General features: G+C 39.2%; 1 protein-coding gene and 1 long non-coding RNA gene across 2 annotated transcripts in view; one reads left to right on the forward strand and one right to left on the reverse strand.

Moving 5' to 3' along the window:
• Window positions 1-25,598, forward strand: part of MYO7B (myosin VIIB) — a 104,894-nt gene that overhangs the window by 32,637 nt on the left and 46,659 nt on the right. Inside the window, exons 12-22 of the mRNA XM_075201846.1 lie at window positions 3,198-3,408; window positions 4,144-4,279; window positions 5,433-5,599; window positions 14,316-14,453; window positions 15,879-16,037; window positions 16,599-16,691; window positions 22,739-22,833; window positions 23,186-23,270; window positions 24,240-24,458; window positions 24,556-24,684; window positions 24,789-24,989. Of these exons, the coding sequence (XP_075057947.1) occupies window positions 3,198-3,408; window positions 4,144-4,279; window positions 5,433-5,599; window positions 14,316-14,453; window positions 15,879-16,037; window positions 16,599-16,691; window positions 22,739-22,833; window positions 23,186-23,270; window positions 24,240-24,458; window positions 24,556-24,684; window positions 24,789-24,989 (1,633 nt within the window). The remainder of the gene's footprint in view (window positions 1-3,197; window positions 3,409-4,143; window positions 4,280-5,432; window positions 5,600-14,315; window positions 14,454-15,878; window positions 16,038-16,598; window positions 16,692-22,738; window positions 22,834-23,185; window positions 23,271-24,239; window positions 24,459-24,555; window positions 24,685-24,788; window positions 24,990-25,598) is intronic.
• Window positions 1-25,598, reverse strand: part of LOC142143738 (uncharacterized) — a 713,023-nt gene that overhangs the window by 22,355 nt on the left and 665,070 nt on the right. The gene's annotated exons all lie outside the window — the stretch shown is intronic.

Genomic DNA, 25,598 nt, shown 5'->3' on the forward strand with positions numbered 1-25,598 from the left:
GTACAACATGTTTCCTAACATTGTTTTCTTTTTTATAAACACAGATAAATTGAACTAGTTTAATAATCTGCTTTTTGGTTGCCTACTGAAATATATTTCTTTAGTTAATGTTCCAATGCCATCAGCTTTATATTTTATGCTAATTATATATTTAAAAAACTTTTTTAAGTTAGACTTGTTTGTTATGTACATCTAAAAAACATTTCCAGAATACGCACATATCTTACACAAGACACTGCAAAATTCTTAATTCATGCATTTATCATCTCCCGCGTTGACTATTGCGATTCCCTCCTTACTGGTCTTCCCCAAAACAGACTCAAACCCTTACAATCTACTTTGCATGCAGCGGCTAGATTGATTTTCCTTGCAAATCGTTATTCCTCTGCTGAATCATTCTGTATGTCTCTGCACTGGTTGCCTGTTTTCTACCAAATCCAATATAAAATACTTTTACTAACCTACAAGGCCATCAACAAAGCTGCACCAATATACATCTCCTCTCTTGTCTCAAACTATCTCCCAACTCGGAAACTCCGTTCTGCACAAGATCTGCATCTCTCATCCACCCTCATTACATTCTCCCATTCCCGGTTACAGGACTTTTTTCGGGCTGCACCCACTCTATGGAATTCACTCCCTCGCACAATAAGACTCTCCTCTGGTCTACAAACTTTCAAGCGTTCTCTGAAAACCCACCTCTTCAGACAAGCTTATAATATTCCTCAACCACCCTCTTAACCTCACTAGATTACCCTATTACCACCCATTACACAGTTCACACAAGACAACTACCCCCTGACCAACATTTCTGTGTGACGGGATCATTTAGCTTACGAATCACTTTTTACCTTTGCAGTCTGGCTGGACCGAAATGCAACATGTAGACTTAATCTCATGTATCAAACTCCCATTGTCCCCTTAGATTGTAAGCTTGCGAGCAGGGCCTTCTCACCTCTTTGTCTGTTTTACCCAGTTTGTTTATTAATTTACTGTGTTTGTCCCCAAATGTAAAGCGCTATGGAATATGTTGGCGCTGTATAAATAAATGACAATGATGATGATGATAATGATGTTTAACAATTACTTTTTCAGTTTCTTTGCTAGTCTGGTTTCTCTTTTACATATTTTTGTACATTTCTTTTTAACAACTTAAATACTCTTTTGTTTTCCTGTATCACCATTACTTTCTTATTTTGCCATATTGGTCTCATTTTATTTCTAGAACACTTGTTGACATTATTACTAATGCTATTCAAAATATTTAAAAAATCTCCCATTTGAATTCTGTGTTTTTCTGTGAAAGAACAGTTTTCTAGTTAGTCAGCATTAATGCCTCTCTGAGCTGTTCAGAACTGGCCTTTATAACATTCTTGTTTGTTTAGGACCCTTATTTTAGGCATTGTCAAATGTTACCATGTTAGGATGGCTATTTCCTAGCCCCCTTACCTGTGTTGAGATATAATATATGTTCTCTTAAATAGCATTAAGTCTAATAATCCCCTCCCCCCTTTATTTGGTTCTTCTACCAGTTGTATTTTAGAGTACGTACACACCGGTGTTTGCAAACACATATAACCCATATTGCATTTATGTATGCATTTAAAGGTGATTTACATGTGTTTTATATCTGTTTAGATGCATTTACAAATATGTTCATTCTGCATTTTTTTTAAAATGTGTTTGACAAAAATAAAGCCAGTTGTAGCACCCTGATATACTTCAATGTGTGTCCCTCCAGCCCTAAATTACCTGTAATTTCAAAATGAAGCAAAAATGGGAAAACAACATTGGTATGTCCACATCACTCATCCCTAAATGTGTTCATATGCCCATCACTTGCTCCACTCAGACCTCCCACTTGCTCGAAAATATCCCCACATGCCGATCATATCTCCCCCACATGTCCATCAGATATTCCCAACATATCCATCACACCCAGGGCCAGCACTACAATTAGGCAAACCTGTACAGTTGCATAGCATGCCAATGGTAAGAGGACCCCTAGAACACTGAATGAGTGACATTTTATCCCTCAACCAGTTTTTTTAATAAACTAACAATGCTCGCACACGGAGCGCCAGAAGCTGACATGTAGGAGAAGCAGCCAGCGGCTTCTTACATGTGAAGCTGCTGATTGCTGCTCCTTCATGTCAGTGTTAATCTGGGAGTCGATGTTACAGCCAAATGCCAGACACCCAATCCCGGGAGGAGAGGATGCCGCTCTCACTTCCCATCTGCTAAGGTAAGCAGTGTGGGGGAAGGGGGTTGGAGCTGACCACGACTTGTGGAGCGGGGGCACAACCTAGAGTCTGCACCAGCCCTGATCACACCTCCCCCCACATGACTCTCACACCACCACTTTTACTTACTTGTACAGTGGAGCCTGCAGAGGAAGGAGGGAGACCACACTGCACTGTCTCCTCCTCCTCCTCTGATAAGATGCATGACCTCCCTGTGTTGTGCAGAGGAGGTCACGTGATGCAGAAGCTGGCTGCTCCTGTTCAGTCTTATTCTCTGCTTTACAACCAATCAGAAAATAAGTCATATGAGGAGCAGCCAATTTGGGGCTGCAGGAGAAGGCACACCGGGTTCGCCTGTTGTCCACCACTACAATAGAAACTATAGTAATCTAGTAAAACCATCAAAAAGCCTAAAGATATATTGGCTGTCAATTCATACCAATGGGTACAAATCTTATTCTACTAGTCAGCTGGCATTGAGTGAAATAAGTGAGCTTGTAAAGTTGGATGGGGTTGGCCAGGTTATGTCACTTTGAGTGAAGGAAGTGGGGATACTCTTCATTAAAGAACTAAAAAGTTACTTGTCTAGAAAACCACTTATTCTTAAATGAATGCATGCTTGTTAAAAACTGTATATTATCACTCATTTGCTTGTTATCACTTATTACCCCTTGTGGCTGCTGTCTGTTTGCCCTCCCTTTAGGATGTAAGTTCTTTCCAGCAGGGCCCTCCTCCCTCCTGTCTCTAGACCATTTCATCTCCTCCAACGTCACTGTACTACCTATGCTTGGAGCTATTGGAGTGCTGGTATTATTCGTTTATTGATCTGAACTGTTTTACACTGTATGGTCAACTGTTGGTATTCTGTATGGCGCTAAGGAAACCTTGTAGTGCCTTATAAATAAAGTACAATAATAATAATTACAATAAATAAATATATAATTCTCTTTCCAGCTTTGAACAGCTTTGCATTAATTTTGCTAATGAGCATCTACAGCAGTTTTTTGTGCGCCATATATTCAAGCTTGAACAACAGGAATACACTGCAGAGCAGATACCCTGGCAACACATTGATTTTACTGACAACCAGCGCACGCTGGATGTCATTGCCCTCCGGCCCATGAACATCATCTCACTCATTGACGAGGAGAGCAAGTTTCCACAGGTAAGATGCTCTACACGGCTTTCATCAATATTTTAAACATTCTGCTGTTCCAGATAACACAATAGCCCCAAAAGACAACTTAGGCACAACGGTATAGTACAAATATATATGTTATAGTTATGAGTGTCTGTGATGTCCTTTACAAACAAGCAATTCAAGTCTTCAAATCATAAATCCTTGTTCTGGCATCACCTGATTGCTTTTGCGTCTGTTGCTCCAGGTATCATGCCACTGTGCATGGCCAAGTGCAAGCGATATTCCTCTAGAAGATTGGGGACAATCCAGACATACCTACATGGTAAATTTGAAAAAAGAACAAAAATAACAAATAACATCCTGCCTTCAGCCTTCCAGTTTGAGAACTTCCACAGGCTTTTGCATAAAATAATTTTCAGTGAGGCCCATGAGAATATGCTTATAATAGATACCTTTCCCTCCTAATGAAAAACTTGGCCAGCACTGAACTAAAATTATTCAGTTGAATAATTTCAATGCATTTGAGTGATTTTGTAAGACATACACACTGCTGAAAACTTTCGTGTAGCATAATGGTTACTCAGATCCATGAATCCGAGTGGTTTCGGCTACTATAGCTGATTGCTGACATAACTGATACTGTCTAATGAATAAGGAGCAGTGAATCAGTTTTATATGTTCAGTAACAAGATTTAGCTTCAACTAATTCAGCCTCTGACACCAATTATGCAACCTGTGTTCTTTTTATTTTGCTTTTAGGGAACAGATGCTACTATGCTGACCAAAATGAATTCCAATCATAGGAAAAATAACATTTACATCGCATCTAAAAGTGTCCATGACACAAAGTTTGGAATAAATCATTTTGCAGGAGTTGTGTATTACGAAACTGAAGGTGAGCTCTGCACACGCTGCATAAAACAACTTTGATTTTTTTACAGATATGTTTATATTTTAGTTTATATTATATATTTTAAGTACAGATAGACACTATTCAATTGAAAGGTGTTATAAATAATTGAAGTAATAGAATGGAAACTTCTTTGCAAATTCTAGCCTTACTTTTAATCAGTAGAGAACTAGTACTTTGTGCGGTTTACATAACTTATTTAAGAAGGCGAAGGAAAAGCGAAGTGCACACATGTTAATATTGCTCTTTGCATCAATAGATTTAGGAGCTGAATAAGTTTAGTTAATATCCTTAACACTTATGTTTTCATGGTTGTTCTATTTGTTAATAATTCCTATTTTAATTTGGGAGTTCCATTATGACATTTATGCTGCTTCTTTTTAATCGTCCATAATGATGATCGCATCACTATTTGCCATTTGGTGTTGCTATATTATGGTGACTGCTTTGCTGGCTATATTTTTGTACCTGTTTTACTGGCTATATTTTTGCACCTCAAGATTTTTTTTCACCCTATTCGCAATTGTCCAACACAGGAAAATTACATGTTGCACATATATTACTTTTTGATATTTGCTCTATCAGATGTCCCTTGAAAGGGCTTAATTTAATTACATGGTGCAATGTGCAAAAATGTGATGACAAAAAAAAACGTGATGCCTATAGCAAACAATCATATGTTAGAATTCCTTTGTTAAGCTGTACTAGAAAAAAAGGACAGCTATAACATTATTGTATGATACAGGTTATAGCATGTTATGCACATTGTACTGGGTTATTCAACAATAGTGGTATATGGGCTACTCAATAATGTAGTTTTTTTATTGACGGATATTATAGTATTCAGATCTGATAGATGTCAAACAGTAGGCTCTGCTCATGTATGGAGGGTGAGTTTCAGATGATTGCAGGTTACTAGAATGTATCTTTAATTCATTGTCTACAGTCAAATCTTCAGTGGCCTAGTGATCTGATAGTTTAGGATGAATGTGAGAATATCCAGATATTGCACAGTTTCAGGCACTTGTCTAAATTAAATAGAAAGAATAACTTTCAGTTTTCAATTTACTGGAAGAGATATTTGTTTATAGGGAAAAATTTGTTTTAATCAGTTGTGACACATTTTTTTCTCTTTCAGGCTTTCTGGACAAAAACCGAGATTTGTTGAGTAGAGATTTTATTCTTCTGATTCATTCTTCTACCAGTAAATTCCTGAAGCAGGTCTTCCAACTGGAGAAGGATCTCGATGCCAATAGTACCTTATCTCGTGCAATCATCCGAAACGCAGGCCTTATCAATCAGAAGGTTGGTTTCTTTACTTCTCCTGGCCCTCAATCACAGAGAGCACTTGTGTGTGGAACAAGATACTTGTTAGGATTTCCTATTGGGTATTTGTATACAAAAAAAGGTCCAGGGATCATTTATAGTGAGCAATAAATATGAGGTGCACGGCATAGTTCTTGTGACCTCCATGAATACATATGTGGGGAGTTAACAATTTGGCACATTTGAATGCCCTAATTCAGGACTACCAATGTGTTCATACAAAGTCATATCTAAAGCTGGGTACACACTACAGAAATTTCAACCAACTTTTTATGCCGAGCGATTTTACATGTGTTCGATGGTCCGATCGCTCGGTCCATGGACTGCATACACACTAGCCTTGTTTAGGACGATAAAGGGAAGAGCGGACGTCCTTTTAGCGACTTTTTACAGCCATGTTGTCGTGAGCAATGACTGTAATTTCATACTCACTGTTGTGGATCGGTCGGAAGTTTATACACACTGCACAACGGAAACAAGATTGGAACGAAAGTATTAAATGGTACGACCAACCAAATGAGGCAACAATCGTCCATTTGGGCAGACTTTTGACCATCGTGTCACTACACACACTCACCCGACTTTTGAACGAGCGGTCGTATGTCGGCTGATTGAGCCGATTATTGGACGAAAACCGTGTAGTGTGTACCCAGCTTTAGCACTGCCAGCCCTGAAATAACATTCCTAAGTTGTTGTTGTTTAATTGTCTGACATATTACATTAATAAACAAAAGAGGTGTGTGTCATTCATGTGTCTTCTGTACTAGTTTCAGTTTGAATTTGTGTATTTTACTTTACGCACATTTCTGTTTGTACAGTGCTTTGTTAATGTCTTAATGCACTAATGATAACCCCCTGAAAACACATCCAACAAAGAGGTGTAAAAATTAAGCTTCTTTACACTTTTAACATGTTTTGTTGTCTCTCCCAAGTGAATGGTATACAGTGTAACCTAGTCAAATGCACTATTACTCATTAAATATGAGGCTCTCCAAACTGATATTTTGATTTTTGCGATCTTTCTCTACACCTGACATTAAATATGCACCTACCTGGTAATATAAACTATATGGACAAAGATATTTGGCCATACCTATTAATTAGTGAATTGAGGTGTTTCAGTCAGACCCGTTGCCAGAGGTGTATAAAATCAAGCACTTAGCCATCCAGTCTCCATTTACAAAAATTTGTAATACAAAATAGGTCGTTCTGAAGAGCTCAGTGACTTCAAGCGTGGTACTGTGATAGGATGCCACCTTTGCAATAAGACAGTTTGTGAAATTTAATCTCTGCTGGATATTCCACGGTCAACTGTAAGTGATATTATTAGAACGTGGAAGCATTAAGGAACAACAGCAACTTACAAAGCAGAAAACCACGTAAAATCACAGAGCGGGGTCAACAACTGCTAAGGCACCTGGTGCGTAAAAGCCGCTCTGCTGATTCCATAGTTGAAGAATTCTGAACTTCCACTGGCATTAATTAGAGATGTTCACTGACCCCTGTGTTTTGGTTTGGGTCTGTATTAAGTCCTTGTTTTGGTTTTGGTTTTGACAAAACCGCCCTCGCGTGTTTTGGTTTTGGATCTGTATTTTTAAGAAAAATAGCTAAAATATGCTAAAATCACATAATTTTGCTCTTTTTTGTTCCTACATTATTATTAACCTCAATAACACTAATTTCCACTCAATTTTGACCACCTCTCAGGTCACAATATTATTTTCATACACATTCAGACAAAAACTGCACTGAGCTGACTGGATGTTAAGCAACAGAGCAACAACACAAACACCCGGCAGTTCATAGCACATCTAGGAAACATTGCCACACAGCAGTGGCAGAAAAGAAAAGTGGTGCAAGATGGAATAGTCCTTGGGACCTCCCACTCACCCATATGTTAAAAAGCTTTAACAAACTTACACAGATACAAGAGGGGTAGCAGGTACAGTTTAACAAAGCAAGCACTTCAGCGACAAGGAGTGCCACTTTTGTGGCTGAAGTGCTTGCTTTGTTTGGGCCCCCCACAATACAAGCTAACAGTGCTGTCAATGAACTCTACAGTGGCAGGATGTTGTTGTCATCATCTTCAGCCCCATCCTCACCCTCATCAGTGTGTACATCATCCTCACACAATATTAATTCATCCCTGTTGGAATCCACCATTACAGAAGTCTCTGTACTTTGATGTAATTGGCGGGAAAGGCCTTCCTTGTGGAATTTGTAGTTCATTTTGATGAACATCATGTTTTCCTCGTTTTTAGGAAGTAGCCTCCTACGCCGATCGCTGACAAGGTTCCCGGCTATGCTGAAAACATGGAGTGTACATGGGTGTCCAAATTGCATTTTATTCCTCCCAGTATGTAAAGGAACTGTCTGACGTGTCTATTATACGTGTAATTATATGTGTCTATTATACGTGTATATATTATTATACGTGTCTGACATGTCTATGCTGTCGTTAAAATAATCCTCCACAAAGCGCGTGCTGCATGTGTCAGCCCGAAACAGAGTGTCATAGTGGATTCATCACGTCCAAGTAATCATTTAACCATGTCTGCTCGTGTTGCATCTGTAATCTCCTTCTCCTCTGTGGATACCTCCCTCTCATCCCTGAAGAACTGCCAAACTTATGTAGACACAGGAATTGATATTACAACTGGAGTGGCAAAAGATCTTCTTCAGATAGACAATGACACGTAACATGTGGGCAGCATGGAATCCGTCATGTTGGAATACGCTGCATTGAACAGATATTGAAACCAATATATATATGCAATTGAGTAGACCATACTTCAGTTAAAACGTGACCCACCAGATGAAATTCTGGAATTAAGAGAGCTTGTACACGAGAGATACACTGCACTTCAGAAGAATAATACAGAGGAGGCTCTGAGGCAGGACGATAAATATGTCCAGTTTAAAGAACAGCTAAGAGACCTGAGAAAACAAATGGGTGTGCCACCGTCCCCTGCAGACGAAGCTTTGGAAGATGAAGATGAGGAGATTGCCGTCACCCAGAGCATTGCGCATTTCACTTGTCCTATAACACAGTTGGAGATGGTAAATCCAGTGAAAAACAAAGTATGTGGTCACACATATGAGAGAGAAGCAATTGAAAGGATGATTGAAAACAAAATTCAGAAGGGTAAATCCACCAGATGTCCAAAAATTGGCTGTGATCACTCAGACATGAGTATATCGGATCCTGTTCCAGACAATGCACTAAAAAGAATCATTGACATTCACAGGAAAAAGCAAGGTCATCACTGATTCCAAAAATTTTAAATGTAGCTAGGTAGGTTTGAGTAATACATATAAACGTCTGTTTAGACATCCATGCTTACATTACTTCTGAAACATCCCGCTCCTACTGGAGATTTGGAGGGACAGATAAATCCTTTATTCAGATTCTCCTCCACATACTGCTCCATTGCTTGGGTCTCTGGGACAGACAAGGAATTCAAGCGCCCTTTGGGAATTTAGCATCAGTTACGAGGTCAATAGCACAATCGTAGTCCCGATGAACCGGGAGAGAGTCAGCCTATTTTTTACTGAAAACATCACTGAAGTCCTGGTAAGGTGTAGGTAACAATTCTGGATTGGGCTGTAGAATTCTAAGAGGTAGAGTCAAACATGTGGAAGAGTACTCTGCACTCCAACGGATGATCTCCTCCTTTTTCCAATCAGAAAGGGGATTATGTCTTTGCAGCCAAGGATACCCCAGAATCAATGGTGCGGAGGGACAGGTGATTAGAAGAATGAGAGCTCCTCTATATGGAGGGCGCCTACAGATAAACGAACCAATGGAGTCTTAGCGAGTATACGGCCCCCAACCAAGGGATTACCAACCAAGCCACAGGCGGTAATGCTCAAACCCAGTTTGACTTCAGGAATACTGAGAGTTTGAGCCAAGAGGATGTCCAAAAAGCTACCTGCTGCACAATTGTCGATGAAGGCCGACAATACAGTAGAACGATCTCTGAAGACTAGGCATGCAGGTACTAACAAAGAGTTTTCTGAAGAGATTACTTGGAGACCTAAGCGCACCTCTTCACCAGCGCTTAGGTTTAGGCATTTCCTGACTTGATAGGACAGGAACGAACTAGGTGACCCTATTGGCCACAATACAAACAGAGACCCAGAGAGCCCCGTCTAGAGCATTCCTCAGGAGGCAGATGGTAAGCGCCCAACTGCATGGGTTCAGGGGTGTCCAGAAAGGTAGAACCAGACTTTGGTGGTGAGCAAGAAGGTATAGATGACTCTCTTTCAGCTTTCTTCTCTTTGATTCGGCGATCAATCTTGATTACAAGTTGCATCAAACTTTCAAGTAAGGTAAGCGCAGGATATTGAATTAAGGAGTCCTTGATTTTCTCCGTAAGGCCTATGCGGAATTGACTCCGCAGCGCCGAATCATTCCACTCACTATCAGTTAACCACTGCCGGAATTCCGCACAATACTCCTCAGCAGAGCTACGTCCTTGCCTTAATGCCCGGAGATGGGTCTCATCTGAGGCCACTCTGTCTGGGTTGTCATATAGCAGACCCAAGGCCTGAAGAAGGCATCCACGGTTTGTAAGGAGGGGCTCAATGGTGGAAGGGAGAAGGCCCAGGACTGGGGTCACCCTGGAGTAAAGAGATTACAATACCGACTCTCTGCTATTTAGAGTCAACTCTCCTTAAAGTTGTGGAAGGCGGGTCTGCTTCCAGAGAATCGATCGAGCAGGTTCAGTTTCGGCTCCGTAAAGATGCCAGAGAAGACCTGTTGAAGCTGCGGGTTTCTGGAGGACTCTTCATGTGCTGACAAGCGATGAGATAAACTCTGTACAACTTGTGACAAGGCCTGTATTTAATTTGCCAGGACCTGGGCTGGAGAAACGCTCGGCTCGCTGTCGTCCATGACAGAATTACCTCCAATCTTCACTGGCCGGTTATAATGTTATGGCAACCAGTGCGGCATAAACTTATAGAACTTTAGAAGAAGAGGTCTTCACCTTTAGCAGCCGCCTTTCCCGTAGAGACTGGTTATGCTCACAGGTACTCGGATGCCCCCAGAACTTATGCTCAGTGTAGTACAAGTTTATGCTCACACGACGGTGCACAGGTACAAGAGGTAATACACGGAGTGGAGACAGGCAGCAAGGTGGCTAATTTAGACTGTAAGCTCCATTGGGGCAGAGACTGATGTGAATGAGTTCTCTATACAGTGCTGCGGAATCAGTGGCGCTATATAAATAAATGGTGATGAAATGGTGATGATTTGCAGACTGGACAGAGCATCGGTGGAGATGTCAGGTAGCAGCAGGGTCAGGGTCACAAGCAGTGGTTCGGAGTCCGGGTACAAGCAGAAGGTCAGGGCCACAGGCAATGGCTCATCATCCGGGTACAGGCAGAAGGTCAGGGTTACAGGCAATGGTTCAGAATCCAGGAACAGGCAGAGGTCATACACGGAGAAAGCAATCCAAGATTACAACACCAATAAAGCACAGGAGCAGGTAGCAGTACTGGGACAGAACGCTATAACTGGCAGTGAGGCTCAGTCCTCACTGCCTTAAATAATGCAAAGGGCCAATCAGGGCAAAGCCCAGCAAGTGCTTGCTTAATTACTGGCATGCAGCCAGTAAAAGCGTAGAGAGACCAGGAGAGTTCTACCCTAATCAGCCACCATTGGCTGAGACTGAATAGTCCCGTGCACACGCACCTGGCCCGGGCGCGGCGGCAGGTAGGTGCAGGTGTCCCGGATGTTGCCTAGGCAACTGGGACACGGAGACTGGAAGTGACATCTCGGTCGTCATAGCGACGGCCGGAACGCCAGAGACCAGGAGCGGGGGGTCGCAAGGGTGCCCGCGGCCGCCGCTTGCTCCTGGCAGATGGATAACAATCGCCAGTCTATAAAAAAAAATTGAAAATCGCACCAACTCTGAGCTGGAGTAGAGGGTCCCTATAAATTTAATGCGACACATTTTGCATAATATCACCTCACTCTCATGTGATTTAAGCCACAAAAGGCCATTCTAAAGTGGTAGGAAATTGGACCTTTTATCTTGGTGTACAAGTGCAAAACCAAAAGTGCTTTGCGTTGTGCATCCAATGTGCTCCATAAATGAGGTCCACTGTATATTAAATGACCATATTTCTTTAGATTAAGTTAGAATGTCAGAAAATAGCCAGTTTGGGCATTGAGCACAGATGTTGGTAAAATAAAAGAATAGTATGCACAACCAAGCAAGCATTTACATATTTTGGTGGGCTCATATGCAGGTGTTCATAATGTCTGCATTGTTACTGCTGATATCTGCGTATATGGAATATTATCCAACACACTGCATGGAAGAGAACAATTTTTTTCCCTTTAACATTCAAATTTTATTGGTTTTTTTTCCCATTCCGAACTAAAAAAATCTGAATTGTCCAAAGATATGTTTGATTAATCAGTTATTTGAGTTTTTGCCACATTTAGAGTTAGGAATCCATCTTGGAGGTGTAATTTTGCATCTTGGCAAAACTATATTGCACTGCAGGGGGGGCAAATATAAAATGTGCAGACAAATTTAGAGTTGGAAGGGGCCGTGTTCTAATTCAACTCTAAATCACAGTGTAAAAATAAAACTTCACAGTCTTCCTACATGCAAAAAACAGGCAGTATTTTCTCTGCATGCAAAAAAAAGAATTGCATTTGCACCCCTCGCATTACATTATATGATTTGTCCAAATGCACATCTGTACCCTTTTGGATTTGAGCTAGATTTTGACGCATTTTGCACCCAGAACATATGATTAAAAATTATGTTGTAAAAATTGTGGTCTTAAGTGTATATTTTGAATCTCGGTATCTCAAGATGCATCCAGCTAAAAGCTTGATGCTGTTAGTAATAAATGCAAAAGTTGCATTGTCCTATTCGTACATAATATTATGAATGGAGTTTTGACAGTGTTATTAATAAACGTGAATGTTGCATTTTTGCCATAATATAATTCAGGAAACAAGATGAAGTCTCATTAAGATTTTTTATGTACATGCATAGAACTCACAAGTCAAAATGATAGTAAGCTACTAAATCATTATCATAATTTATTTAATTATACAACGCCGCCAATTCCGCATCAGTGTTCAGTGAATATTTGTCATTCACATCAGTCCCTGCCCCATTGGAGCTTACAGTCTAAATTCCTTAACCCACACACAGACTAGAGTTAATTTTTGTCAGCAGCCAATTACCCTACTAGAATGTTTTTGGAGCACCTGGAGGAGAAACCCTTGTAAGCACGGGGAGAACGTACAAACTCCATACAGATAAGGTGCTGTTTGGAAATTGAACTCATGACCCCAGTGCTGTGAGTCAGCAGTGGTAACCACCGAGTCACCGTGCTGCCCCGGCATGGTGGGTCACTGGTTTCCACTTCAGCTCTACACAGGTTTTAATAGGTTAGCACAAAGAGTCATATCATGGCACTATGCAATTGGCTATCCTTTGGTCACAAGGTAGACCTATTAGCATGGCATCTAGTGAAGTATAAACGTCCTTGACTAAGTTATTGAACAATGATACAAAATTCTTTGGCATCCTTTTGAACAATCAGCTCTACTGCGCACTGGCTTAACATCCCCCTCTTTCATTTGTCTCTAACAAACAAAAATATCTAGATATTCTTAATACAGATGCACTCACCAGAAATTAAAAACATGTTTGCTGCTAGGGACTCAGAGCAACCATGTTTTCCCTGTACAAATCTCACAAAAATTCACAAATGTCCCAGCGCACAACACTTAAGGTCATCAATAACAAACATGACATGTGTGATTTAAAATGTCAGTAAAATCTTTATTCAGTTGTATATATTGCCATTTATTGGGAGTCCCACAACTGGTTCATGGGTTTCGTCTAATAGATGGTAGACTCTTCTGAAATCTATCACCGGGATTTCCCCTAAGTAATCTTCTCCAATTGGTCAACAATCTAAAAAAATTAAATTATCATAATCAATACACACATGTTGTGTATTGATGCATTGACATTTTAAATCACATACGTCATGTTTGTTATTGATGACCTTAAGTGTTGTGCGCTGGGACATTTGTGAATTTAAACAAAAATATGTAAACCGAATAGAAGGCCATGACCAGACAGAAAATAGACACAATAGGGATCAATATGCAAACTGCCAATCAGAAGTGGTTAGATAGTGCTGCTGGCTTCATCATCACCGCCACGTAACATTAAACCAGGCATCATGTACCCGCAAAAGATACTCCTCTAAGAAGTGTATCTGAGGATGCATCCAAGTCTTATTAGGTGGCATCTACAGAGGGGCAGGCTGCACTTATGTGAATATGCCCGTACTGTACTCAACTTACACTTGTCCGCATAAGGGGCCGCAAGATAAGATACACACTCCAGTGCAGAAATACATATATTTATGCAAAAAAATGGACTTATATCAAACTCAAAATCAGGACCTTTATCTGGAGTTTTTCCTAACTTTAAACGAGACCCTTTATTTCTAACTTACAAATAACCATATAGGCTTACATTTTTTCAACAAACAGAAATAAATATTTTTTTACACAATATAACTTGGTAAGTTACTTTTAACCTTACACAGGTTATTTGGGAAAACAGTGGCTAAAGCTAGCCGAGTAGAATTTCACTCTATGGCAAAATGGTTTTAATCTATAATGTTATTTGCTCACCTACAGATCTCAGACACAAGTAAGTCTTTACCCACTCTGGGTGGACAATTCAAACAGTCACTGGAACACCTGATGAAAATTCTGGGCGGTTGTCAACCTTATTTTGTCCGTTGCATCAAGCCTAACACATTGAAGAAACCAATGGTAGGTATGATCTGTTACATGCCCTGGTTTTTGTATCCTTAAAATATTCAAGTATCCTTAAATAAACCATATTGCTAATTAGAGAAAGGAGGACACTTAAAATCAAATCACTTTATCACGATTGAAGACATGCATGCACATTTTTCATACAGATTAACAATTTATTATTCTATTACTATACTACTGATGTTACAGAACATTCATATGCCTATTAGAATGCATATTTAGTAAGTAAGCGGACACTTTTGGGGGACAGATCATGTGTTTTTTTTTCCATAAACCTCAGACTTAAAATAGGAATCATTAAAAAATTACAGAAGGACATGATTTGGTTTCAAATAAAGAGCAGTTATGAGTACACATATAATACAACTGTTCTAAACTAATCAATACCTTTTTTTCAGGTGGAATTATTTTATATTTATTGTTAAACTCTATTGTCTGATTTGTCCCTTATATTACTGTGCTGAGCATCAGTGAGTATTTTATACAAGTTAACCCGTGCATGATACTCATTCTAGTCAAATCAAGCTACTTAAGGTGTTAAAAAGGTTCTTGTCATGCATTTTGGGCTAGGCCAGGCTTCCTCAGGGGAAGAGCGTTACTTCCCGACGTAAGCGCCCTTTTTTAACATGGTTTTGTCCACATGTCACCACCTCATCATTCTTCTCCATCACCTCATCCTTAATCTCCATCGTCTTACTGTTCTAAAACCTCTCAATACACAACGTTTCTACTAAACACCTTATCGCTGTGCTCAATCAGTCTTCCTTGAAGGTCAGTATTCATAACCTGCACTTTCACATCACTGCTTCTCCGTACTCTTGAAAATGCGACATACAATTGTCCATGACCAAACACAGGTTCTGGTAAATAAATACCCACACGGTCAAGAGTTTGAGCCCTCAACTGGTAAATTTAGCCTTTACTACCTCTCCCACGGGGGGAAGGGGGGTTGATGGAAGTTAACTGACTTCACTATTATAATTTTTTTGCCAAATAATGTCAGTATACCAAATTTCAGGTCAATTGGATGAGCCCTTTCTGAGAAAATAGTTTTTTTGACACACACACACACACTAACACACGCCGCTAGGCTTATATATATTAGATAATGTTGGTCTCTTTTAAAGAAGCCCAGAGATCAGTGCGAGACAGTGCTAAGGAGCTGCAACTCACCCTGTGACTCTCTTCTACTTACCGGTCAGCCAAGTACTAAGCCTGGGTAAAGCCGTGGGCTTCAAAGAGATACCTAAAAAAATAGCCCATATGGCTGCTCATGGTTTCACAGATGAAGTACTTTAGCTTTTTTAATGAATTGGGCTCACTGGATAAGGCTGAATTAGTATTTTTTCTTTGCAGCAGTTGTCATTCTCTCTATACTCTGTAGGAGCAAATCCACTACTAATCCTTGCATCTCTTTAGGAGTTTGATCGGGAGCTGTGTATCCAGCAACTGCAATACTCTGGAATGATGGAGACCATAAGAATCCGGAAGGCGGGATACCCAATTCGTTATAACTTCTCAGAATTCTTCCACAGATTTCGAGTGTTACTGCCACTAAAGTCTCCTGGTCGCAGTAAGGTAAAGGATGCATCGTCTTCATCACAAAAATAATTTTATAAAACTTCAACAATTGTGCGATTTTCTTAGTATTTCCGACAGCCAATGAACAACAGCTATATTACAGTGCTGCTTGTCTAATATATAAACATTTGGTGAGTTCTTTGTAGGGATTTAGTGATGTTGGAATAAATGACAGCTTCTTATGGTTAGTAGGTTTCACTGTTGATTTTAGTAAAGATATTCCATGCAGCACTCAAAACCAGGGGTACAAATAAAAATTATTTGCTCCCAACAGAACCATGTTGAAGGGTTGACGCAGTGCCTAAATGATAAATGCATTCTTTTTGCCATGAAAAGCTGCAGAATCTGAATAATATATGTTATATAATATGTAAAATATATGTAAAGTAATATAATATAATATAATATAATATGTAATAATACCCAGTGACCAGAAACACCTTTTCTTCTGGCTCCTATACCGCCCCATGTGGCTGGGCCCTCTTTAAATGCATGTACCCCTTTCCTTTTTCTCCATATAAATTGTGGTGACTGATAACATTCCTCCCTGTGTTTCAGTGGGACCATCTAGCTTGTTGCACTGATATAATTGGGGCAGTAATTGGGAAAACTGAAGACTGGAAAGTAGGGAAGACAAAAGTTTTTTTGAAGGTAAGAATGTAAAATGCTTCACCAATGAACTTGTAATTAAAATCCAAGCTAACATCTGTCTGCCATAATAAATTATTAGTGTCCTTTAAAGTGAAAAATAAACTTGGACCTTTGTGTACACTATGTAGTACACTTTGCAGATAAGGGAGTATTGTGATGTGAGAGCAGCTCTGTTCTAGACATATATTAAAACTCCAGAGATATACATTGATATTGTTTCTGTTTAGTTGTCACATTAAAAACTGGATGCATAAAATGTACATGTTTAAGGGCTGTATGGTAAGTAGTGTATTTGACCTCATTCTAGCCTTGCCTGCTCTTATCTTAACTGTTCTTGGGTTGATATAAAGGTAACCTGCAGAAGTAAGCACTTGGTCTGCCTATAAATTAGAACTAGAAAATTAAACAGCAGCTTTTAATTGAAAGCATATGAATTAACCATCACACAATTATGGACATCTTTTATTTTAGTTTAACTCTGAGAAGGTATCATGCAAACATAAAATGTACATATCAAGTACCTTAACATTCAAACAGTACACACAGTTTGATTTTCAAATAACTTTAAATAAACATGTTTATAATCTTCTTATCACAGACAGTGCAAAATAACCGCATATATTAACTCATTATCATTTTGCAGTGGTATTGATGAAGCATTATAGGTAAAAGCAATTAAGCTGTTACAGAAGCAAATTTTGGAGAAGAGAGGACGAATGACCAAATGTACCAATTATCTCATCAAATATGAAATTTCCAACAATATCCCTTTCACTATTAAGAAGGAGAAATGATTCTAACAATTCTTGGCCAATCATTGATCTCAATCGATTTTTTACTATTTTAAGTTTTGAAAAACCTCTTTCACAAGATACCTGAACACAAGCTAATGTAGGCAGAATTTTGTACACAGCAAACAGATTGGTATATGCAGAAGAATTATATATAGAAGCCAGTAGCAACTGTTCAGACAGTTTTCACAGGCTTTATTTTTTATATGACTGGCCATTGTTTCTTCAATGTTTGTTTCTTCTACACTAACAATTGTGGTCTGAGGAGAACATGGATTTTTAAGCACAGAATAATTCTGCATAAAACTTAGATGCTCTGCTTTGAGCTGAACAATGTTGACCTCAGCCAAATCTGCAACAGTTCTCAGAGCCTCTGTCGGTATCTCACACTGATCCTTCATCATTTGGTTAAACTGCCTTGGGTCAAAGACGGTGAAATTCTGAATGATGCTTTCATTTTTTTGAAAACCTGCTATCAATATTCTCTACTGCTTGATCAACTACAACATAGTATGTCTGAATTTCAAAAGCTTCTAGAGAGTCTTCAGTAGGCTCATCTTGAGATAACTCACCAGGCATCGTTTTTTTCTTGGTCTCCTTTCTTCTGGTAGACTTTTTTGGACTTCAGCAGTTACAGAATGCTCTTCAAGAGAACTGTCAACTTTGTCAATAAATGAATTTACTAATTCAATGACTTTTGAAAATGAAGGTCTAAGCTTCTGAAGCAGACCCTTGGCAATATCAACCATTCGCCATGCCTGTAATATATCTAAGTCACCAGTCTGCAGATAATCTGAAACTGGAGTTGCAATTTGAAACATCTGACCATAAATGATACAAGTAGTGTTTCGTATCTTGTCCAGCCATGGAGTAAGTACTTTGCCTCACTAATGATTTTACTGTCAAACTGTGGTGACACTGAAATATACTCCAGGCAATAAAGCAAGGTGCTGTGCTGTACAATACATTGAATTGTTCTGGAGATGGCCCAAAAATTGTACTTAATGCCCTTGGTTTGCTCCACCAGCGTGTGTCACCAATTTTCTTTAGCCAGGAATGTTTTTCCTGCCCTTGAAGCTGGTTGGAGACATACCCGGCCCACAAAGATGATCTCTTGTAAGACATAAGACTCCCTGAGAAAAAAATGCTGTTTTCTCTAAAAGCCCAAATAATGACTTTACTGGAGTAACACACTGTGCAATATCTATAATGTTCAAATTGAGAATATGAGCATAACACCAAGTGTACACAGAATTACAGGACTCATTTTTATGTAGGCCTGTACTCCACTGTAGTGCCCACTCATGTTTGTAGCACCATCAACAGAGCAACTAATAATGTTACTTATGCTCAGAGAGAACATTTCAAGTCGCTCCTTCAGAACTGAAAATAGAGCTTCCTCAGTTGTGCTTCTGACATCAACTAGACTGAAGAGTCTTTCAAAAACCACGCTGTCTTTGGTATACCTTAAAATGATGCTACATTGTTCCACATTGTTCTACAACACCAATATCCTGTGTACTGTCCATTTCTACACTAAATTTCACAGCATCTTTTACATCCTGGCTTGTTTTTTTGTTTTACCATATTTCCCATTATTATTATTATCAGCTTGTTAACAGTTGTTTTGCTTATAAACGTTACCATTCCACCCCTCCCTGTACTCTCTTGAGGGCGTCTTTTCCTGGCCTCACTTTTTGCTACTGCTTGCTCTGTGTTTGTGGAGTACACCATCATATTTACTTAGAAACAGAACTAACTCAAGAAAGTTACCGAGGTTGAGGTCACTATTGAGTAATGTATGAGCAGCCTCATTCTTCCCTCTGTAAGCAAGCGCTTACTTTGCAAAGTATAGTATGATAGCAATAAGGCGACTGATTACCATTCGATTGTGCTGCACTTCTCTATGTTTGTATGCTAAATTTACATTGATTAAAGTTTCTATATCACTTTTCCTTTCTGCAGCTAAATATGCACTGACAGCTACTTGATGCTAGATTCTTCATGTTCCCTTACTATGTCACACTCATGGTCTTTATTAATTTGCCATCCAAAAATAAAATTACTTTTACGATTGCTACAAATTGCCATACAGGTTGTACAAAATACTTTTTGACTTTCAACACAGTAAGACAGTCATTTCCTCTGAATGACACTTCCACCGGGTACAGATTGAAAGTAGCCTTTATGAGCTTGAAAGGGCGGTGTATGAGTAGCATATGAAGGTGGCTGCACAGGGTGAGCTTTCATAAAATGTAATTTAACGGAAAGATTGCATAATGCTTCTGGTGCAATAAAAACATTACATTTTTCAGATACAGAAGGAAGAGGTAAAAACAAGATCTCACTTTCTGCAGAACTGTCTGTATCTTGACCATGTGTCTCGGTGATGCTGACCCCACAAATGTTTTCTCCTGAGGCATCCTATTCACTTAATACAATGGACGGCCCTTCGTCTGCACCAGGGGCAGATCTAGAAAACGACTGTACCCGGGGCGATTTAGGGGGGGGCGATTTAGGCCCCGCCCCTTTCTAACAGTTTAGGCTGCCGACGGCTGTTTTAAACACAATCAGAGCAGCCGGGCAGAACACTGTCCCTGCCTGTCACAGCTGGACGGATCTGCACATACTGTGCAGCCGTCGGCAGCAAGTGTCTGCTAGGGGGGCGATCGCCCCGATCGCCCCATGCCCCCCCCCATCCTGGATCCGCCACTGGTCTGCACTAGATACTGATGCTGCAGCATTTTTCTGTATTGTGTATCTTGTTGGCCTGGCGCATTTCCTGCTTCTCTCAGACTCCTCTGTGACGCCTGCAATCTCTTTACTGAGATACTTTTATATTGCTTTTTTTCGGCCCTTTCACTTGGCTATTGTCTTCTGAAACTGAACTTCTTTTCGAAGCCATTTTATAGTGCCTAATAACACAAACAATATTTTTGACAACAGTGATGCCCACTGAAGATTGCTTGATGCCCTGTCTGCAGATAGTTCCAACACTGTTTCCCTCAATCATGCATAACAATTTGTTATATCTCATCCTTATCAGTCTATAATCTCTTCTTTATAAACAACCTCATATATAATGATGCCAACAAAATAGCACGATTACCAAGATCTCAATATAATAATTCCATCCTATATAACTATGATTAACACATACACAGTATTATAAAGACAAGGCAATCTTACTTTAATATTATCATGCCACATAGGAAGATCAAATACACATTATTATGGCCATGCCACCTCACCTCAATATAATCATGCCATTCTATATAATCAACCAGATACATGCCATCCTACTTCATTATAATCCTGTCAGCCTATAATGTCAACTATATACATGGCATCCTACTTTGTTATAATCATGCCAGCTTATAATGTCAACCATATACATGCCATCCTATTTCGTTATAATCCTGCCAGCCTAAAATTTCAACCAAATACATGGCATCCTACTTTGTTATAATCCTGCCAGCCTATAATGTCAACCATATACATGCCATCCTACTTTGTTATAATCCTGCCATCCTATAATGTCAACCATATACATGCCATCTTACTTCATTATAATCATGCCATGCCCTCCAACATTCCCTCAAATTATATTAATTCTATCCAATGAGCACATAATTATGAACATTATATAATCTCATAATAATAATATTCCATTAACAAATCCGTTTTAATCATGTCATGCAAACTTATTATACATTTTCTGAGTGACTTGCTAAAATTAAATCTTTAGAAACATTAAAATTATTAGTATAGAGAAATGTTTTCCTACCTGTAAATAATGAGGATCTGTATCTCTGACTGATCCTGGATTTTCAATCTGCGTGCTGCTCGATTCAAGTTTGGTCTGGTTTTTCAGATTATTTTCCAGTTTGCAAATGGGGCCCAGTGTGTTTTCTGTATTGTAATATACAAGAATATTTTATCACAAATGCTTTTGCAAATAAATTCCACAAACGTATACAAAATTCAACCATACATGTCCTACTTTTCTCTGTATTCCCAACTATTATTACTACATTTCTATTGTCTAAGTCTTTATTATTTATGGCTTTGTTTTTCAAACCTTCACAAAACAGAGCCAGACTAGGGGGTAAATGTATGAATCTCCGGATTCTTCATCTCCGGCGTGTTCAGCCTCTTCAGCGCTTAAATTAAAAGCGGCGCTGCATTGTAAAGGGAAACTTCCTGAACACACCGGAGATGAAGAATCCGGAGATTCATACATTTACCCCTAGGAGTGTGTCTGCGATTTGTGTAATGATTGAGAGGTATTTCTGATTAGACTTTGTCAGGGCCAGTGTTTTATCCAACATGTATCAGGGACATTTAAGGCACAGTTCTCCTGCTGTTACACAGAAGCAGGAATAAACTAACTCTGCTGAGTTCTGGACCAGCACACTGGAGTCTTGCTGTAGACATTGCAGCTCTGTCTGGTGTCAGCCATTAACAATAAATCTTACTTGCCAGGAGACTATTACTATTATTTATAGGGGAATGAGCAATAAATGTAAATCATTTTGTTGTGGATTTGCTGTATCTCTTGAACTACTTATTTTTTTAATTTATGTTGAATTTTTATTACTAATTGATTGTGGGTAAAGACATTTGTGTAGAATAATCTATTCCTTTAATGAACAATTCCTTGGGCTAGATTTACTAAGCTGCGGGTTTGAAAAAGTGGGGATGTTGACTATAGCAACCAATCAGATTCTAGCTTTCATTTTGTAGAAGGTACTAGATAAATGAAAGCTAGAATCTGATTGGTTGCTATAGGCAAAATCCCCACTTTTTCAAACCCGCAGCTTAGTAAATCTAGCCCCTTTTCTCATTTGAGCTGTGTATTTATGGGCCTCATGCTTACAAAAGGTGGAAACTAAACCATGTATGCCTCTTCTTGCCGGTTACTGCCCTGAATTAACTAAATAACCCATTAATAAATTATAACATGCATCCTACTTTTCAGTGAATGGAGAGATAAAATGGTGACTCTCTTTTCTTTTCCCCATAGCACCCAGTATGCAAATAGTTGCACAGTAAAAGGTTACAATGAATATTAATTATGTCCATTGCTGCATGGATACATTATGGGTTGAGTGTTAGGCAGCAATCATTTCAACTATGTTAAGTATATGCAGTGTATATTTCACATATACACAGTTTTAAATAGTTTACTCAGTGACTATTTTCTCAGTGCAGAGATGCAATTAAAGTGTTTGCCCACTATCATTCTCTGGTCAGGATTATCACGACACAAAACTGGAGGTGGAACGTGAAAAAGCCCTCACCCACAAAGCGGTTCTCATCCAAAGGGTTCTGAGAGGATATAAAGACAGGTAGGATAAACAAAACAAAAATAAAACACTTAATACTTTGACATTTGGATGTTTTGGTCAGCTGTAAACCAAACATTATTATCTAAAGAAGGTCCTTTCTGCAATAACATGATAATTCTCCACAAGAAAGTAGAAAATATTAACTAAATATTGTTTTTGATGTTTTGCTTTTGTTTACAATTGTCCCATCTTCTGTTCTTGCTCTGCTACCCTTTTATTTAATGAAGTGTTTGCAAAATAGCAGCATAATTTCCTGCCAGCAGCATGTTTTAGTTTACTCGCAGTTATTATGCGCCCATCACTACTTTAATTGCTTTAATGGTTTTGGAACATTGTCTCCTTAACTTTGCAGGAAACGTTTTCTTAGACAGAGAGAGGCTGCAGTGAAGCTTCAAGCTGTGTGGAGGGGATACTTCTGCAGGAAAACCTACCTCAAGGTAATATTCTTCCCTGTGTAAGCATTCTGTTCCCTCTTTTCTAAGTAAAGTAAACTAAGTGGTCTATGTTTAACAAGCAGTTAAGAGCCAAAATGCCAGTATAGACTACATTGTTTACGGTATTTTTTAACAAAGGGTTTAGTAAGTAGACCTTAACCTATTTACTGGTGCCTACTGCAATCCACATAGACCCCTATGGGGACAGAGATATTAGGCCAATTTATGATGCTGCACAAAGCAAATCTGTCTTTATGCCTTATTTGATTTTAACAGGGGATCCAGCTGAAGTCTTTCCAGCTTTGCTGGTTCCCTAGCCAGTCAAAATTTTATACATATTTGGCGGCGTAAGCCATACAAGCACATAGTAGTTTCTCCTTTCACCACCAGTATTAGGCTGCCGGTGAATAAGAAAAAGTCATCGCGGAGAGGGGGTTCTTCGCCAGAGCTCCCAGAGCATGTTAATTAGCAGTGGAACTTAACGGTGGCTTAGAAGTTAGCACTTCTGCCTCACAGCACTGGGGTCATGAGTTTATTTCCCGACCATGGCCTTATCTGTGTGGAGTTTGTATGTTCTCCCTATGTTTGTGTGGGTTTCCTCTGGGTGCTCCGGTTTCCTCCAACACTCCAAAAACATACTAGTAGGTTAATTGGCTGCTATTAAATTAACCCTAGTCTCTCTCTCTCTGTCTGTGTGTGTCTGTGTGTATGTTAGGGAATTTAGACTGTAGGCTTCAGTGGGGCAGTGACTGATATGAGTGAGTTCTCTGTACACCGCTGTGGATTTAGTGGCCCTATATAAATAGCTGCTGATGATTATGTATTGGATGGATACATAAGGATTGTTACCTCCAGCCAATAATAAATAGATCCATAAAGATTTATACGGGAAGTTAGGGAATATTAATGCTTATGGTTGTCTTCACCTTACATTTCTTCAGGAGTTCTAACAAATCATTTCCTTTGTCTCAGATGCGGCACGGTTTCCAAAGACTGCAGGCAGTGATTAGAAGCAGACAGGTCCGACTACAGTATCAACGATCTCAGGTCCTCATTACGAAACTACAGGCAAGATGTAGAGGTTATATGCTACGCAAGAGGCTTGCAAAGGAAAAAAAGGCAATTCTGGTTCTCCAAACATATACCAGGGGCTTTCTGGCTCGTAATAAATACCAGAGCTTGAAGAAGAGTGTAAGAATAATCACTTTATTTATCAAGCCACTATTAGGCTCTAGATTAGGTTCCATGTGCTCAGGTTACTTTAATGGTGTCTACTTACTAATGACAGGCGTTCTCGATACAGCAAGAGCTGACCATGGTAGAAAAAAAGAGGACAATGAAGAATGATCTCCTTTTACAACAAGAGGAGGAGAACCTGGCCATGGTGGAGCAGGTGTTTGGGTTTTTACCCACCATGGTAAATATGGTAAATATTGAAATGGATGGATCACAGGGTAATAGAGTATAATAAGGTATTGCTTAGTAAAGCATATATCTAAGCAAATGCCCTTTTTTCTCCAGGACTCAGACTCACCACACTTTTTAGATGAGATAGACCTGGATTCTTTGCCCCTTCAGCCAGAGAAAGACATTGACCACCTAGCAGAATTCACCTTTCCCAAGTTTGCTGCTACTTACTTTCAAGCTTCTGCAACAGATACCCACATACGAAGGAACTTACACCAGCCACTGCTATATCACGAAGACCAAAGCGATGTTCTGGTACGGCTTACAAAGTTCGCTTTAAATTTGTTATGCATTTCAATTGACTCTCTTACCTTAGCATTAGATGGACAAAGATTTAAGAATGAAGCAGTGAGTTTGCATATTTGTAAAATTTCAGTAGTAGTTTTGTGAACAAACATTCAGGGTTATACCTACAAAGTTCATCTTGACGAGTACAATGAAGCAAAAATATATTCTTTATTGAACAAATAAAGAAAATGATGAAATCAAATGTGAACTACATTAAAAAACATGCACATGCATAAATATCACAAGCCCACAGGAAGCACTTTGCAAATAACAAGCCAGGTACGTGTTCAAAATGTAAAAAGGAAATTGCCACCTTCTACCATAATCTCTAGAAATGCAGGAAAGTATCTAGGTTTTGGAACAAGGTCTTAGCATTTAAAAATACAACATTCAAAATTGCCCAATGGAATGATCCAATACCGATGCTTTTATGTAATTATGACATGTGGAAAGAAAAATTACCTTCACAGGCTATAAAGCCTATATTGTCAGGTATACTAACAGTTGCAAATAAGGCAATCTTGCGGAAAGGGACATCTATGTAATGAAGGCATTTTAATTCACTGTTTGGTATCT

This window comes from Mixophyes fleayi, chromosome 3 (assembly GCF_038048845.1).
Source record: "Mixophyes fleayi isolate aMixFle1 chromosome 3, aMixFle1.hap1, whole genome shotgun sequence".
In the NCBI taxonomy this organism is placed as follows: Eukaryota; Metazoa; Chordata; class Amphibia; order Anura; family Limnodynastidae; genus Mixophyes; species Mixophyes fleayi.